The 18486-nt window shown below is 45.0% G+C and overlaps 1 protein-coding gene across 1 annotated transcript in view; it reads left to right on the top strand.

Moving 5' to 3' along the window:
• The first annotated feature begins 1780 nt into the window (after positions 1-1780).
• Positions 1781-18486, top strand: part of runx3 (RUNX family transcription factor 3) — a 31368-nt gene continuing 14662 nt past the window's right edge. The window contains 3 exon segments of the mRNA XM_054613254.1: positions 1781-2998; positions 3747-3903; positions 5426-5530. Coding sequence (XP_054469229.1) covers positions 2744-2998; positions 3747-3903; positions 5426-5530 — 517 coding nt within the window. The 5' untranslated portion in view covers positions 1781-2743.

Consider the following 18486-nt stretch of genomic DNA (forward strand, 5'->3'; position numbering starts at 1 on the left):
AATATGAGTTTGAAGGAAAAACCTACGAATTTTTCAATATTTCTATTAATTTCAATTTCCTGTTTGGGTAAATCAATTTAAATCATTAGGTGTTTTTTTAATGGTGTGTTTGAAACATTTGAATTGTTTTTAAATCAAGAATTTCTAGATGAATATCTGCAGCAGTCATATCGCAAAAAATCTTCCAGAATAATGTTTACTATCTTATCCATAATTAACTCTGTCAGTGCTCCCTACACCCGGCATGGATCATTTGTAGAGTGTTTTAAGCCACGTCCGAAAATCTGCAAAAGACACAATGAACCAATGAATCCCCTACATTTAGAAACATACATGTTGACTCAGCGCGCCGTTATTTAACGAATAAATGTCAAAGCTTTCAGAATAATTAATTCCCTCCACAATATTACAGATTATTGTTTATTTGGGGGAAAAACTCAAAACACAGATCCGAAAACAAAATGTCTCCGGTGCTTCTCTGAGCGACGTGAACGCCTCACACACGATGCTGTTTAAACTGACTATACAGTTAAATTAATTCAGGTGCCCGACTATGTCAGATCACAGATAAAAGTTTCTTTTTTCTCTCTGCACACGTGAAACGCCTGCCTCAGACTGTCTGAGCTGACAGCGATTGAAAAGGCAAATGCGCCAACTAGTGTCAGAAAGCAGCATGGCGGAGGATCTGCAGGGTGTGCCGTCATTTGATGTGACTGTTTTATCATTTCAGGGTTCTAATGAAATCAGTCTCTGGCACGCACGCACGCACACACAACACACACACACACACACACACACACACACAACACACACACACACACACACACACACACACACACACACACACACACACAGTCATTAGGATCAGTTGTGTCTTTTGATGTGGAAGAAACGTATTTGCCTGTTTTCTTTAATTATCTTCTTCATTTAGCTCAGCCAATTAAAGTGATACGGATCTGTCTTCCATCCATAATTTCACTTGATGAAAGTGTTATTTACCTGGAGAGGAGGTGCAAAAAGCCGCCGGATATAATAGCTTTTTTTTTTTTCAAAAAGGAATAAATGAAAGTTAAACCACAGGCCTCTGCAGTCTAAATCCTTCCTTAGATAAATTATAAACAGCTCAAGAAAAAAAAAAAAAAAAAAAAAAAAATGGGTCAGAGACGTGGCCGTGACACACCAATGTGTCAGAGATAAAGGTGCAGTTTAAATAGTATTGTACTTAGTAAACTGACTCCATGTGAGGCTGATCATTTCTAACAACACACAGTTTCCTTTTCACTAAACTATGAATAATTATTTAACGTTTTAATCCATCCCTGTGAATATCTTACTCATTAATAGATTATTTATCTAATACCAACGGTGCTTATGTTGTTGGTTATGATCAAAAATAATACATATTTCATGCAGCTCTGTAAAAAAATGATATAATACACGTGTCCCGTCGTTTAACTCACTGTCTCCTTATTTCTGTCTGCATCGCGTTAACGCCAGTCTGAAAAAAAAAACAAAAAAAACACGAGCATAGAGAAAAGCACAGATATGTATCAATAATTCAGCTCGTGTGTGTGTGTGTGTGTGTGTGTGTGTGTGTGTGTGTGTGTGTGTGTGTGTGTGTGACAACAGCGCAGGGCTGAGGAAGGAGCACCGGGGATTTTGATTGGCCTGTTGAAAGCCCAGCCCAGTACATTCATTGGTTGAAATCATCTCCACACTCCCAACCACTAAACACTAAAATGACTCGGGTAAAATAATATCGCGGCACTCTGCACTGCGTCCAGCCTCGCGGCTCCTGCCTGCACCCCCCCTCCCTCCCTCCACACAAACCCCGCGTTGAAAGGATAACTTTAAAGGAAATTCAGCTCCAGCGACGGAACTTCTCCACACTTATAACAGAGTAACGTCGGCTGTCGTTGTGGAGGGAGAGATCCAGCGAGGATAAAGTTGCAAGAACTTTTTTTACGCCAGGAAAGGACTCTGATGTGCTGCAGTAGTTTGGCTGTTGGTAGTCGGGCTTGATTACATTTAGTTTACGCTTTTTTTTTGTTGTTGTTGTTGTTGTTGTTGTTGTCCCAGAGGAGTCTGGTGAGATCTGAAGAGGCGTCTGGAAAAGTTGGCTGATCAGTCGATGCTTTATCATTCTTTTTAAAAAAAAAAAAAAAAAAAAAAAAAAAAGAAAAGAAAAGTAAAGCCGAGTTAAACCAGTCAACAGGATTGTCGAACTTTCTGCATCGCGGCTGGATTACCTGATTGCTGCCAACAGATTGCCACTCATCGGCAATAATATCTTTTTTTTGAAGTTGCATTGACTTCGTTTGAGATTTCAAAGTAAGAGCTCAGGTAGTTTGCGGTGTGGTGTCGCTGTATTGTACACACGCACGCGGCTGAAACTGGCCACCAAGTGTGCGGCTGATAAGAGCGCCGATTAAAGACAAGTTCGGCCCTAACAGACACTTTGTTTTTTTAAAGTTAGTATAAAACAGAGCGACCTTGATGCTCCTCGGGCTGTCACATCCTGTGCAGATGATCGAGCACTCAGCCATCAGAGTTTATTGTTTCTGTTGAGGTCTACGAGGCTCCATCCTTTGCGCTCACACAGCCGGACTCCTGAGACCACCAGCGTCTGGAGGAAAATACATTCAAAAAAAAAAAAACACACAAAGAAACTGGTTTTTCTCCTCCAAAGAGTCCAGCTCTTCTAAAACAACCCGGTCAGGTGGCACTGACCCAAACTGTTGTGATGCATATTCCCGTAGAGCCGCCCACCACCAGACGGTTCACGCCGCCCTCCACGTCCTTCCCCTGTAAGCTTGGAGACGGCAACGGGGCCATGGCCACCCCGGGGCCCCTCAGGTCAAGATCGGACTCCAGGAACGTGGTGGACGTCCTGGCGGACCACGCAGGCGAGCTGGTCAGGACCGACAGCCCCAACTTCCTCTGCTCTGTCCTCCCGTCCCACTGGAGGTGCAACAAGACGCTCCCCGTGGCGTTCAAGGCAAGACACATGGCTTCTCATTTTACTTCAATATAGTTTTATTCTGATGACGCACTCTGTGGTTTTCTTACTTTAACACCATTAAAAAGAACGAGTTAAGACCAAGCAGACACATTTTTATTGAGGAAACTATTTTTTTTGCATAATAGCGGGCTCTGAAAGTTGTGCTCTTTAGTTTCTCTTTTGGTTTTAATTTGCGTAAACTATTAAAGAAATGAAACGGGATGGATAAACTCTGCTGTCATTGGCTTCAAACGGCTCCATCCAAAGTAACAGCATCCTTAATCTGACTAGAAATGATTACAGATGAGAGGGCTGAAATTACAAAGACGTCTGAGCAAATCTGTATTATATATTATCTGGATGTGAGTTTGGTGCTTTATAGTTGTGCCTCGTATTGATATTTAACCTTGAATTATCTAAATCATGTTTTTGGATCAGGTCCGATTAGAGCATGAGGAAAACAAATAACAACGATACAGTAGATAATGAAGCAGATGCATTACACATTTTATAATATTATTTTTTTAAATGTCATTTAACTACACTTGAGGCTGTCTACTTAAAAGAAATCTCCGAGCTTTATTTTTTTGTATGTAATGTATGTCATTTTGCTGGCATACTTTTGAAATTAGGAGGATTTCCCCTGCTTAATATTATTGCGGGAGTCGGATGCGGTTTTAGGCGCCGCGCAGTGCGTGTTTGCTTTGGTGACCTATAGCGTGACCGGCCGCTGTCTCCTGTGCAGGTCGTGGCTCTGGGGGACGTGCCCGACGGGACTCTGGTCACCGTGATGGCCGGGAACGACGAGAACTACTCGGCCGAGCTGAGGAACGCCTCCGCCGTGATGAAGAACCAGGTGGCCCGCTTTAACGACCTGCGCTTTGTGGGCAGGAGCGGACGAGGTGAGCCCAAACACACACACACACACACACACACACACACACACACACACACACACACACACACACACACACACACACACACACACACACACACACACACACCGCTACAACTGATTGTAATGCCATGTGCAGAAAACATTTGGGAACGCGCTTATAATAATGTATGCTCATATTTCTGGGAACGTCTGACAACTGACAGCATGTTATTATTTCTTAATAAATGTGAAAAATATCAAACGTGTAGGACACCAGATACGTTGCACAGACGTACACATATAAAACGCTTATACTTATTTAAATATTGCGTTTAAAGTATCTGTTTGATCTATGTAGTCCATTATAAATATTTTTTTTTTTTTTTTTTTAAAGTTCAGACCATGGAATCATTTTGGTGTGGGCACAGCGAGTGCCATCACTTTGCAAACTGACTTCCATGTGTGTCATCCGAAACATCTGGTCTGCGTCACAGTGGACAGTTGCGATGTGACTGTACTTTTCTTAATCCAGTGGAGTATAAATTATTATCCAGGTGGTGTAAATCTGAGGGGTGGATTAAAAATAAATAAATCAAAAAATCAAAAACCACCTCACGTCCTGCGTCCTTGTCACCCAAAGCCTATCAAAGTCTTTATCGTGGCTTTTGTGTGCTGTATTAAAAATAAGTCAAACAACAGCAACAGGCCGGCTTGCAGGGTGAAATGTTGTGGTCAATGCATTGGCCTGTTGAGCAATATTTGTTTGTGTTATATTGTCTATATCAAAACATCAAATAATATCAGACATAAATAACAAAATGTCCTGAAATAAAAAAAATAGAAAAAATGAAAGCCTAGAATTTGGAGCCTCTTCTGGACGTTTTTTTAAATGCTTTTTTTTTTAAATATTAAAATAGCTATGATTTGATAAGAAAGAAAAGGGGTTTCCAATTAATAAAAATTAAAAAAAAAGAAGTAGCCTCTACTTTCATTTATGTAGTCAACAAATAAGCAGGTTTACGGAAAATGAATGAATGAACACCCCCACACGAGGATTCTTCTTCTTCTTCTTTCCTCCCACGCAGTCTCTCTTTTTCTTTTTTCTTTTTAACAAGAGCTGCCTTTCTCCGTGCCGGGGACGAGCATCGGGGAAACGGCCTTTCCATCTCCTCTGCGCGGACTCTGATGCAGATGCCAGCAACATCCTGCTCCTTGTCGAACAATAAAACTATACGCTGTAAAACCCTTTCGGACAATCTGGAACACATTGTCTCAATAATCGAAATCATACCCGACCATCAAAAGAGGTGGTCCAATGCCTCTCTTTTTTTTTTCTTCTTTTTCTCTCTCCCCCTCCTCCTCCTTCCTTCCTTAATTCAAAGGCTTTAGCGGGACAAAGGCCCGGTGGATGATTTGAGGTTGAACAAGCGAGGTATTGTTGCGAACAAGAGAAAAACAAATAGATTGCAGAAACTTGGAAAGGGCCGTTTATAACGTGAGATGACACGTCCTGAATAAATCTCATGGTTATGTTTTCTGTGCTGCAGGAAAGAGCTTCACTCTGACCATCACCGTGTTCACCGGACCGCCACAAGTGGCCACTTACCACCGCGCCATCAAAGTCACCGTGGATGGACCCCGAGAACCGCGCAGTGAGTACTCTCTCTCTCTCTCTCTCTCTCTCACACACACACACACAAAAAACAACAAAACAAAAAACACCAACGCTACTATTGTTCTTACTAAAAACGCATTGTGGTGTAATGAGAATGTTGCATAGCCACCCAGTTAGAAGCAGCTATTCCTGGTTTTGAAAGAGTGCCTGTGTGTGTGTGTGTGTGTGTGTGTGTGTGTGTGTGTGTGTGTGTGTGTGTGTGTGTTCTTCATGCTAAAAGAACTGCATGAGTCATATGCAGATGATGCATGACAATCTAACACTGTTTGTTTGCGTGCGTTTGTTTTGCTTTCATCAGACCCAGGAGGTTAAAAAATCTGTTCACACGATCACATGTGCCAAAATTGGGTTTCCACTAGATATATTTTGGGGTTGAGACTTGGTTTTGGGGTTAAGATTAGAAATAAAGACTGGGGTTAGGCATGTAGCGGTTATGGTTAAGCCTCCAGAGAATGAATATAGGGCAGTGCATTGTCCTGGCAAGTATAGTGGTGCAGCGTGTGTGTGTGTGTGTGTGTGTGTGTGTGTGTGTGTGTGTGTGTGTGTGTGTGTGTGTGTGTGTGTGCAGCAGGGGGGCACAGGGACAGGCCCAGTCAGAGGAAACTGTAAAGCATATTGCATATTAAGGCATAACCCAAGACCACTAAGAGGAGCTGAGTGAGTCTCCAAGCCGCAGGTGGCTCAGCTCAGTCGACCCCCTCCCCTCTACTCCACTCCCTCCCCCCCCCCCCCTCCCTCCTCCTCCTCCTCCTCACCCCTACCCCTCCCCAGTGCTGGTCAGATGGGGGTCGAAGCTACCTGACCGACCGCATAAGTGGCTCGTTGATTTCACACAGGGCAGACTCCGTCCACTGTTAGGCCCTGGCAGGGAGGCCCCCGGCGTGCTAAAGCTGTTAGCGCCACCGCTCAGCCGCAGCTCCATTCTCATGTGGTTTAATGCTGCTGGTGTGAGGGATGGCGGAGAGGACGGTTGCTCACATGAGGCAGGGGCCCTGTGCATTCATTTTTTTTTTTTTTTACTTGCAAGCTCAAGGCGAGATAGACGAGATGGGTAGGGTTTCATGTCTACCTATGGAGGGATGAGGTTTATAATGGTTCTAGGGTGCGGGGGTTTTAGAGGTCTCCAAACGGGTGGGATAGCTGGGGCTTGTGCTCGCGTCTGCGGAGGGGGTATTCGGGACAGGGTGGATTTAGCCCAGTCAAAACAGACCACAGCAGGGGGAAGAGAGAGTGCTACATGAGATAGGGAGGGGGGGGGGGGGGGGGGGGGGTATGGTTGGCAGAGAGTGAGCCGAGGGGCACAGAAAGAGGGGCATCGATCCCCCCATCCCTCCCCCTCGCTCACCCACTGCCAGGCTGGACGCTATTTGCAGACGCATTAAAGAGAACAGTGACTGCAAAGGAGGAGGATAATTATAAACACTGTACGTGTGTGTGTGTGTGTGTGTGTGTGTGTGTGTGTGTGTGTGTGTGTGTGTGTGTGTGTGTGTGTGTGTGTGTGTGTGGTTTCAATCTGATCGTCTTTTGTTAAAAGAAAAAAAAAAAAAAAAGCCAAACGTGTGTCGGTGCATAAATGCATTCGCGAGTACATCTGCTGGTGTCTCAGCTTGAAATAACTGTGTACATCAAGGTTGTCTCCCGTCTGTCTGTCGACATGTTGCAGCTCCAGCTGAGGCGTCAGCGTGGCCGTGCTACTTTTACACTGGCGCTGGGTGCTATAAAGTGACACTGTTTAATATAGGGCAGGAGGAATTTAGGGCTCCATTAAACTCTGTTACACGGTGCTGAGAGGGAATTCGTAGAATGACAGGAAATAAACTTCTGCAAAGGCTTAAAGCATCAGAATAAAGTTACAATATGAAGTAGAAGCTTCTTCAGCTGAACCCCCTTGGAACCACAGAGTATTTGATTTGTGCAAATGTTAAGCTTATCTGCAATATATGAATAATACATCCAGTTTCTCTGCAGTGAAAAAAGATCCAGCCTCAACCAGGAAGTTAAAAACAGCTGATCACAATTAATAGATTAAGCTTATTTATGTTACTCATTACATTTGTTTTTAACGGGCTGTCAGGTCGGAGGCGGAGATGAGCTTACAGTCTGATTCCGTGTATTGGAGGACTCAAATAGCCTCAAAATAGAAATCACTTGCGAGATGAGATAAAGGACCTCATATATAAACAAGAAGCACATTCTAAAAGTCTAATATCAGTCATGTTCCGCCAAAGTCGAAGAACACACACTACCATTCAGACGTTATTAGGGCCATAAAAATAATCAGATTCTTCTCTAACCACAAGGCACCACGTTATATTGGCTGTATGTCATTTTGGAGCCAACATGTTGGCAAATTAGTTTCATTTGCCAACACATGAAAGCTTTTTTTTAAATTATTAACAATCTCATCCTCAGAGATGGTTATATCTTCCAACACTGCTCTGATCGCCATGCAATGCCACACAATGTTGCTTTAGCTTCATCATCGGTCCAGTGCAGACAGCCTGAAGACAGACTTGGCGTCGCTGGGCTCACCTGTCCACAGGCTGGCGGGCTGCTGGGGCCGGGCCCTTACAGGCTGTTTGTGTAGGGCCTGCATTTGCATGGCTGCCGGCCGAGCCGCGGCAGGAGTTGGCACAGAGGGAGGAGGTTTTTATTAATGTTTACTGATCCAGTCAGGAGAACCTGACGGACAGGACTGTGGCGGCGAAGTAACAAAAGGACACCATGCCTTCGGAAAACACTTGAGCAGTATGATAGACTCACACACACACACACACACACACACACACACACACACACACACACACACACACACACACACACACACACACACACACACACACACACACACACACACACACACACACACGGGCACGAATGTGTACACTAATGTACTAATCTATTCACATGCCCATACACATAAATGGATATGAACATACACAGACAGCATTCTGTTCCTCAACAGAAAGTAGGCTAAATGTTCAGCTAAGTATTTTTGTCTCCCCTGCTGCTGATTTCCTCATCACACATCCGGCACCATACTCCCCCTCCCCCCGCCCCGCCCAATGTATCTGTATCTGTCATACTTTATTATCAAACTTCTGCTGAGGCCAAACTGGAAACAAAACTGTTGCAACTGAAAACTCTACCTCCAGCTCTGACACATATAACAACGAAAGAGAGAGAGAGAGAGAGAGAGAGATAGCATGGTGCGCTAAAAAGAAAAGCCTATGACTGAAGTGTCGAGACCCTCCCAGTTCATCACACACTAGGTGCACCCTGCGGTGTTATGCTCACCAATTAATCCCACAACTATATTTTCGGTGCTCATCTCACTCCCTCACTTACATATGACATCATCCGCTGCCTATATACCCACTGGGGGAGGAAGGGGGGGCTGTTTGTATTTCTGTATCTCTCGACCTGAACTGAATCAGTCCCCGGGAAGAAAAGATGAACTCACCGCAGGTCAGGCTGGGCCAGAGAGAAAAAAGGGGGGTCGGACATATTTTCAGCTTGAGACGATGTTCAGAAATAATGACACTGTGTGTGTGTGTGTGTGTGTGTGTGTGTGTGTGTGTGTGTGTGTGTGTGTGTGTGTGTGTGTGTGTGTGTGTGTGTGTGTGTGTGTGTGTGTGTACTCAAGTATTTCAATTTTACAAATATAGATGTGCAGGTATACAGATGTGTAGAGTTAGTTAAACTTACACCATCAAAAAAAGTTATTTTATTGAATATCTGTGTGCAGATTCAAGGCTGCTATCAGTGTGTGAAAATCAACACTCAGAGCTTGAGCTTTTGTGTGTGACGCAGAATTTTACCGCTGAATCTGATCAGATAATTAGAAAGAATTTCTTCTTTTTTTTTTTGTTTAAGAATAGGTCAAATTGTACAGGCAAGTCAGCAAATTCTTATTTAGTGTTTATCTGAAAGTTAAAGACACAGAAAATGAGAGACAGTTGTTTGCTGAATGTTGAGGATGTGGAAGTCTGTTGTAGTGAGGTCATTGCGGCAATTTGTCTGATGAGACTTGAAAATGATACACATGAATACACCATAACCGCACACACAATTATATAGTGTCCATGCAATACCTGCATACATTCGGGCAGAGCTCACACACCTCCCCACCCATGGGCCCACACATCCACCGAAATCAAGTGCTGTCGTGTTTTGTTGCCTCTATTTACTCGACTGGGTGTGTTCGCAGAGCTCCAGGAGGAGAATGGCGGGCGTGTTGTGGTAGGGTGGGGGTTGGTGGGTGGTGGGGTGGAGGTCAGGGCGGCGGGGGTGCCTGTTGGAGTTGGCAGGTTGATTCTATTTGCATTTGGCACACAGACTGTACAAAGTATGCAAATAGACAAACAATGACATTTGCTGTGTTATTTTTCCTGTGATATTGCAGTCTCTCGGTAAAGTAAACAAAAAGGGCAGCATGCGTGTTGATGCCTATGCATTCGAGTGTGCGTACACCTGCCAGGTGCGTCCATCTCTTTAAGTTCACCCCCCCCCCCCCACCCGCCCCCTCACGGGCCACGCCCGCGCTCCACAAATCACATGAAAGGCTCGCCCTCGGTGCGAATTGCTCTCTCAAAAGGCAACTTTGATGTTTGAAAATGGAGATGGGTGTCTTTGAAAGAAAGGCCTACAGGTGTATCAGTGCCAGGGGAGGGGGAAAAACGGTGGCAAGTCTGATGCTGGGTGCTTTCCTGACCGCTAACGGCTCGCCGTAACTCACAGATGTATTACCTGGAGACATAGTGGCCTACGCAAGCACACTATCACACACAAAAAGCACACACAGTAATAGTGATTAATCTCAACCAACAAACTCATGACCAACTAATTTAGGATATGGTGGAAAAGATAAGTCTGCCTCATTATCACTGACAGACAGATGGGAACCGATAAAGGGAGATTTTATGTCTTCTTCAGAGAAACGACGCTCTGTGGCGTCTGCAGTGACTGGAGGATGCTAACCGCGGCGTTCCTCCTCCCTGGGGTCACTCCATACGCGTCATTCTTGGCTTCAGTGATTAGAAGCTGAGCAAACATTGGCCAACTGATAAATCAGCTGGAATGCAGCGGTGCGTATTGAATAGGTTTGGACTGATTTCAGACAGGAACTTTGTCACATTCTGAGGTCTGAGGCTTGCGATGGGCGCCGTATGAGGACAGTTTCCTTCGGCAGTCGTGCAAGATGTCTATGAATTAGAGACAAGCAACTACACTACGCCGTTAATTATTTTTGTGAGACATCTTCATGTCTCTTTATGTTAGATGTGAATAAATGCAGGAAGGGTTGCCGTCAGAGTCATTAAAGCGTGATTCAACTGACATAAAAGCATCTGTAATATAATCAAATTTTGTTGTGGGAGGGTAAATAAAGGACTGAGATGAAAGCTCTTTGACCACTGTTGCCACCTTAACCACATCGAGAAGCTCTGAGGCCAACTCCCTTTGAGGGCTGCACACACACACACACACACACACACACACACACACACACACACACACACACACACACACACACACACACACACACACACACACACACACACACACACACACACACACACACACACACAGCTGTTGGTAATCCTACTAAGGCTTTTGTACTATGGCTTTCCTGTGAAAGCAGAGCTAATTATTCTAAATACCTCAGCTAAACTGAGACATAAACAGAGACAATATACCCATTACTAGCACTTTTTCTCCTTTTCTCCCCTCCCTGCTTCTGTTTGCTCTTCGGCATGTTGCTGCAGCGTCAATTCACAAGTTTCTGCTAAAAACAGGAAAAAAGAAGAACATTGTCTAATGATTTGAAGCAGCGCGATGTCCCCTCCTCGGGCCAGTTGATGACTGTTGGAGACAAACACACGCACAGGCACAGGCACATACACACACACACACACACACACACACACACACACACACACACACACACACACACACACACACAATAGCCTCGGGGCGAAATGCCCTTTATTTCTTTCCACTCAGACAAAAATTTCCACCCTGTATTTGCTGACGCCAGATAGAACAGCAGGGCGTACAAGGAACTACCGAATTATTTACAGAGGGCCCAGACAGTGCTTCTAATTCACCCTGATGATGCAAGTAGAAGACGTTTTCTCAGAATCACTGACGAGCTCAGCCAACGCCGCTGCTCCCTCTACGTCTCTCCACCCACTCCCCTCTAAACTCACCAGCCAAGCGTCTTTCCTGTTTACCTACCTATGAGGGGAAGTAAAATGCCCACTCTGTGTGTGCTCACTCTTCCTTATTTACACTGACCCATAAGGGGAGGGAGTCATTACGACCTTTCAGCTGTAATTCAATAAAAGTTCCGTTTTGCATTTAGAAAAATAAATGGCCCATGAGGGGAGGAATATTTTCTCCCCCACTGCATTATGACAATAAACCGGTTTCTGTGTTGGGGCAGTGGGGACGGGGGCGGTGTGGGGCGGAGGAGGTTTGTGGGAAGAAGGCACCTGCTGGTTACTGGAAAAGACGCTGTGTACCACCACCCTGCGGTTTTGGATATTTATTTCTTCAGGCCTTAATGGTTAGGAACAGTGAGCAAATAATAGGTGTAGCGAGGTCTTTCTTTTGCTTCCAGGAGCGGAGGAGGTTGTAATCCTCTGGGTAAACAGGGAGGGAAGCCTTGGAAACATCGCAAAAAAATGAAGAGGTCAATCTTTGAGACCTCAACACTGCTGTAGCGGTCCACTCATTCGACAAATAGAGTTTCTGCATGCTCCTACGGTGGAAAATTCACACATTTCACATTTCACACATTTGCTTTGACCCACCTGAAATATCATATCTCATTCTGTGTAAATGCGTGCATGTTTAGGGGCAAATGCACGCCTGCTGCACATCACTTTGCGTGAGCTAGCATGCATAAAGGTGTGAACGCGAAGTCGTTTGACACATCTGCTGGCGTTGCATTGATGTATGTGACAACGGCAGCTTGCCTTCCTTTCCCACACACGCACAACAGTCGACAATAAAGAAAAAACACACACACACACACACACACACACTCGAAGCAGCTTATTGCTTTAATATGAGCTGTCACCGGGGGCCAAACGGGCTTTCTGTGCTCGACAAGGCCAGAGCAGCAGAAGTAGCAGCAGCACTAGGGTCTACAAAAGTCTGCTGGCAAGCAGCCAAAAATGCCTGAAAAAAACCAGCCATATCAACCCCAACACGCCTCAACTCCCGAGTAGAAGACAGTTACACACACATGCAAGCACGCACGCACGCACGCACGCACGCACGCACGCACGCACGCACACACACACACACACACATGAAGAACTGAGGGACAAAAGAGGGATGATTGCTCTCAATGTGCTACGGGCCTTGCTGTATTGTCAGAGAATCCGGGTGCACTGGGCCTTATTTTGGCACCCCTTCATCCTCTTTGCCTGCCTCAACCTGCCTTGCAGTGGGGCTGTCCTTGTGTGGCACTGCTTCTGTGTCACACACACACACACACACACACACACACACACACACACAAACACACACACACACACACACACACCTACACACAAACGGACACACACAAAGAGCTTTATCCCCTTATCAGAAAAGGAAGGCTGCGCTCTTTGCTCAAACAGTCTCATGTAGCAACTTCCGCTGTAAGCAGCTTGTTTTCAGACCTGCAAGGGGGATTTTCACACTGCTGATGTCCCCAGAGAGAGGCTGACGCATCTGCCTCGGGGAGTAGACGGTCCCCCAGCTGTGGTCAGAGAGGGTAAAACTGATAAAAGCAGGCCAAAACTCTTACCGACCCCCTCCTGAAAGCTTAGAAACCCCCCGTGCCAGTGTATTCCGTGTTGCCATGTTTATGACAGGCCTCAACTCATAGTAGTTTATGTACCAGGAAATAAATAGTGCAAGTTCAATCCATGGTAATGAGAAAGCTGTTAAAACTTAATGCATTCACACTCAACTTGTTACAAGTGTGTTATGTAAATGAGCGTAAAGTAGGGTAATGTCTGTGTGTGGCTAGCATCGACTCATTTAGGCCCAGACGAGACAGCCACAATCACCAGCCAAGGGTGAAACCCACATCCTTCAGGGTCAGCCTCAAAAACAAGAACTTTGATTCGTCCCACTGTAAATACCCAACTGCTTGATTGGTGGCCTTGGAAAACACGGTGCAAGAAAACACCCTTGCTGCAGAGATGCTTTTTTTTTGCGAGCTGCTCTACGGTGCCAGTAATAGGACGATAAGGGAAGTATAAGACAGAGTGGCGGAAAGAAGCAGGGTGGGAACGAAAACGTTGGGGGTTCAGGTCTGCTAGCGAGAAGGAAGAGGAAGACAGGTGTACATGTCTTTGCTCAACAGATGTTGAAACGTCCCCAGTGTCTGTTGAGGGCAAACGGAAGTCTGCTTGCAGGCAAGTAGGTCTCGCTGCAACACATGTTCAACTGTCACCCCAAGTCGCACTGCGGGGATCCAAGAGTCAGATAAGCAGGCTGATCTTGTGTTCACAGCTTCACTTTCAACACATAAAACATGGCTTTACTTTAAGAGTAACGATAGATGTAGTTTAAGTTGTGGTACTATTGATTTGACTCACCAACACAACATTATTCAAACACGTTATAACCTACAGAAGGCTGCCATCACAATCTGCCACCAACACAGCAGCCTTCATATTGGACTCACAAATTCTTCTTACCATGCCCAGACATTTTTGTGTGTAATCCTATAGCATACTTACATAGACTTTACAGTCCAGACATAGTTTTCAGTGTTAAGTGAGATGCATGCGCTCCAAATCAATTCTAGTCTGTTATCAGGGGCCTATCAAGTCCATTTATACATCGAATACAAATATTTACACTTCAAATATATTCAGTGCAGGCTTTGGGCCGAGGCCAAAGCACGTATTGCCCTTTGCTGTCCGGATAGAGTTTCACTTTGCCCCTGAAAAAAGCGCCCAGCCCTTTACTAAAAAGAGCTTGTGTTTAATGTGTCTCCCTTTTGGACGGGGAACATATGTTTCTTTCTTTTAACGTAGACAGAGGCAGACAGAGAGAAAGAGAGGAGAAGTGGAGGAAAAAAAAAATGGGGGGGATGAAGGAAAGGAAGCGGGTCGTAATGGGTGATCGTTCAGCTGTGGCGTCTGCGTTTGAGGCCTGGCTGTCACCTCGCTGAGCAAACACTGTCTCTGTGTTGAGCTGATACGGGCTTTGTGGAAGGGAAGGCTGGGCAAGACTCACTGGAGTCTGCTGTTCATGTGGTCGGGTTTTAGAGCGCCGGGTGCGATCTCACAAAAAAAATTGCTTCACGCTTTTCACCTCGCTTGATCTTTGTGGGTGCGCTTCAAAGCAAAAAAAGGAGCAAAGTAACATCTCAAGTTATTCTGCAGCAAAGATAAAACACTATCAGGAAATAAAAAGACACACACAAACACACACATACACAAAACAAAGCAGGGCTGAGAACGGCACACCCATTTCTTTGAAACACAGCCATCGCCTGCATCGTTAATACCAGACATTTTATATCAAGCATTTTATTTGTTCTTCATACACTTCCATAATGCTTTCAGATGATGCGACCGCCACTCTGAGAGGAGGCTAGTAAATCTACAATCTTTAGCATCCATTTCGGCTCTGGGTGCTTATTGAGCGCTGCTGTTTAGGGCTTCATGTGTGCATTGGCACCCCCCATCTCCCAGCTCTATCTTGCGGTTATGATATCATAGAGAGAAAAACAAGGGCATTCTCTCCTAAGTGCACCCTGACACATTAAATATTCATCCGACCACAGAAACCCCTCTGAAATGGGGCTGGTGTGCAGCGCCGGCACCCCTCTGGCCCCCCGGACCTGCAGAGTAGAAGTCAAATGTTGGCGGTCGGAGCAGAAACACCGTGGCTACAGACAGGGTCAACTGGCCGAAGAGAACGCATTAACACAAGGTTTAAATGGAAGGTACAGGTCGAGTGTCTTTGGGGATGTATTGCAGAGATTAAAGTGATTGCGATAGTCGAAAAAAACAAAAACTTTTCTACAGTGAATAACACTGTCAATGTGCAGGAGAAGCAGAATTGAATTTCTTAATATCCCTTTAAATCATAAAAAGTGTAGGTGTACTTTAAAATAAATAGCCCAAACTCCATTTTTTTATAACTAAATAGAAGAAAATAATGATTAAATAGTTCCCTGTTCCTTCACTATAGTTATAATCATAGCAAGCCTCTGAACTAAATCTAATCTAAACTTGCCTATCATGGTATGCACATAAAGTAGGGCGAAATATGGAGCCTTATCACAATCTCTATGGCAGTTACAAAGTGTCTTAAAGATGAGAGGAAATGCGTGTGTGTGCCGCCCTCCTTATGACAAGTACCCAATAGACAAAGGCAGAGGGAAAAATAGAGGTGAAGGGGAAAAGAAAGTTTGCAGCCACCTCCCGGTTGATTAGTGGTGTTAATGAGCCCCAGGCCTCCGACCCTTTCAAAAAAAAAAAAAAAAAAAAAAAAAAAAAGATCACCCTCTCACAGCCCACTAAACCCCCTACTGGAAGCTCCGAAACAGTGTGTCGCCAAATGCTGTGCGTCCCTGCCAGCTGGAACCGGGCCACGCGATCCACAGCTCAGCTCGTGTGTGTGTGTGTGTGTGTGTGTGTGTGTGTGTGTGTGTGTGTGTGTGTGTGTGTGTGTGTGTGTGTACGTGTGTGTTTGTGGGCAGCTGAATGATCACTTTCATCCCTAAAGAGCCAGCCAATTCATCTCAGACCACCACTGGCCGCAGAAAAACTGACCAATTATCGTTTTTTATTTTTTCCCCCCTTGCCGTCTGTCTTTTTTTTTTTTTTTTTCCGACCAGAGAGCGGTGGGATGTATCGTTTCCCTGACCTCAGCCGTTTGAGGTGGTGTAAATCTCTTAATAACTACACAAGGACACATATAGGGGCTATATTTGGAGGGGCTGCTTCCCCGGGCCGCCCCTGCTCTGGCCTGGAACAGACAGTAGCCACAGTGTCTATGTGGGCGATGGAGCCTGTGAGTGTATATGTGTGTGTGTGTGTGTGTGTGTATGAGTGAGAGAGAGAGAGAAAAATGAGTGAGAACGCAGACCTTCATTCCTTCCATCAGTGTTTAAAGAGAAGGCAGACTGGCCACATGTGAGTGTGAATAAAAAAGATATTACAGAGTTTGTGTCGGCGTGTGTCCACCCATGTTTCTGAGTAACGGCACGGAGCAAACTGGTGGGCCGGTGGGTGGAACTGGACACACACACACACACACACACACAAACACACACAGTCCTTTCCGTTGGTGTCCAACGTCCTTAATGCTCGGGAAAACAAACAACTGGGGAGCAGCAACAGCATAGCAGTCTCATGTCTTTCTCTCTGTCTCTCTCTCTCACAAACACACAAATATAAAATCCAACAGATCTGTTAATCAGTGATTGTGAATAAAACAAAATAGTGCCATTCTGTGCTGCACTTTGGCTTTAGACAGGAGGGATTTTTGAAATTAGTAACTGCCTGCGTTCAGACATCGTGTCTGTGCATCAATGCGCGGCGGCGTGACCTTTGTGCTACTGTATGCAAGTGTGTTGGGGGCTGTCAATGCGAGATATTTCTATACAGTTCGTAAAGACAGGACAGAGGGGAGTTGGTGGGCACAAACAAATGGACAGAGCGGTAAACGAGAGGAAACTTTACCCATGGGTCAGCCTCCGAGGGAAGATATATTGCCCATGGGTCAGTGGAGAGAAAGGACGGGCAAAATCCATATTGGTCCGTCTGCCTTGCCCCCTTTATATAGTGATAAAATATTCAAATCCAGCCATTACTTCACATTAGGCTACTCTGTAGAGATGCCAGGAAGAAAACCACAGAATGTATACATGCCGGTTTGCACACAGTTTTGGTGCATTGATAGTTACATTAAAATCTCTTCCATCCCATTAGAGGCATAGCCCTCATCCGGACTCACGTCTGACATTTAACGTGTGTTCACATGTACAGCATGTGCACATATGTGTGTGTGTGTGTGTGTGTGTGTGTGTGTGTGTGTGTGTGTGTGTGTGTGTGTGTGTGTGTGTGTGTGTGTGTGTGTGTGTGTGTGTGTGTGAACATGTGTATTTGTACATGTCTGTGTCTACATAAAAGGCATGTACAGAGTTTTTTTTCTTTTTTCTTCTTACCATCTCCCTGAACGGGACATCAAAGTGATAAGGGCGCTAAGTGTGTTGGTTAGTTCTTCGTGGTCTGGATAAAAAGACATGCAGCAGATATGCCTCACTTATTCTCACATCCTGCACACACACACACACACACACACACACACACACACACACACACACACTCTCACCTACAAAAGCTGTCTTTCTCTTTCTTTATCCGTTACGTTTAAGACTGATGACTATATGGTCTGGTAGCCTCGTCTGGGTGGTTCCTTCTGACTAAGTGCTGTGTCAGTCAGGCCTGAATGTGTGTGTGCGTGGGTATGTGTGTGTGAAAGAGGGGTGGTTATTGGGGGAAGATCTACTGACTCTTCAGATGTTTTTGTTTTTTCAAAGTAAGGGGGCAAGATAAAGATCACTTAGCTTCAGCAGTTCATAGAAGTGCTTAATGTTACTATTCGTCGTTTATTATCTCGTAGACTTCAGGTTCAGAGAAAACAGCATTCCACGAGCAATTATTTTCAACCACTTATGCTATCGTTATCTGCGGATGACACGGCAGCAGGTGCAGTTTGGGTAACACTTAGTGTCTAGTCCATGTATGTCAAGGTCTGCTAACACTAATAATATTTTTGTGTTTGCAAGCTGAAAACACAGTGACAGTGTCTCTTCCCCTCCCTTATATAATTTCCTCCTGTGTGAGTGTTTGTGAATTACAGTGGAGGATATTGATGAACTTCACAGTCCAAGTAGATTTTACACTG

The sequence above is a fragment of the Anoplopoma fimbria genome, chromosome 15 (genome assembly GCF_027596085.1).
Source record: "Anoplopoma fimbria isolate UVic2021 breed Golden Eagle Sablefish chromosome 15, Afim_UVic_2022, whole genome shotgun sequence".
Taxonomy (NCBI): Eukaryota; Metazoa; Chordata; class Actinopteri; order Perciformes; family Anoplopomatidae; genus Anoplopoma; species Anoplopoma fimbria.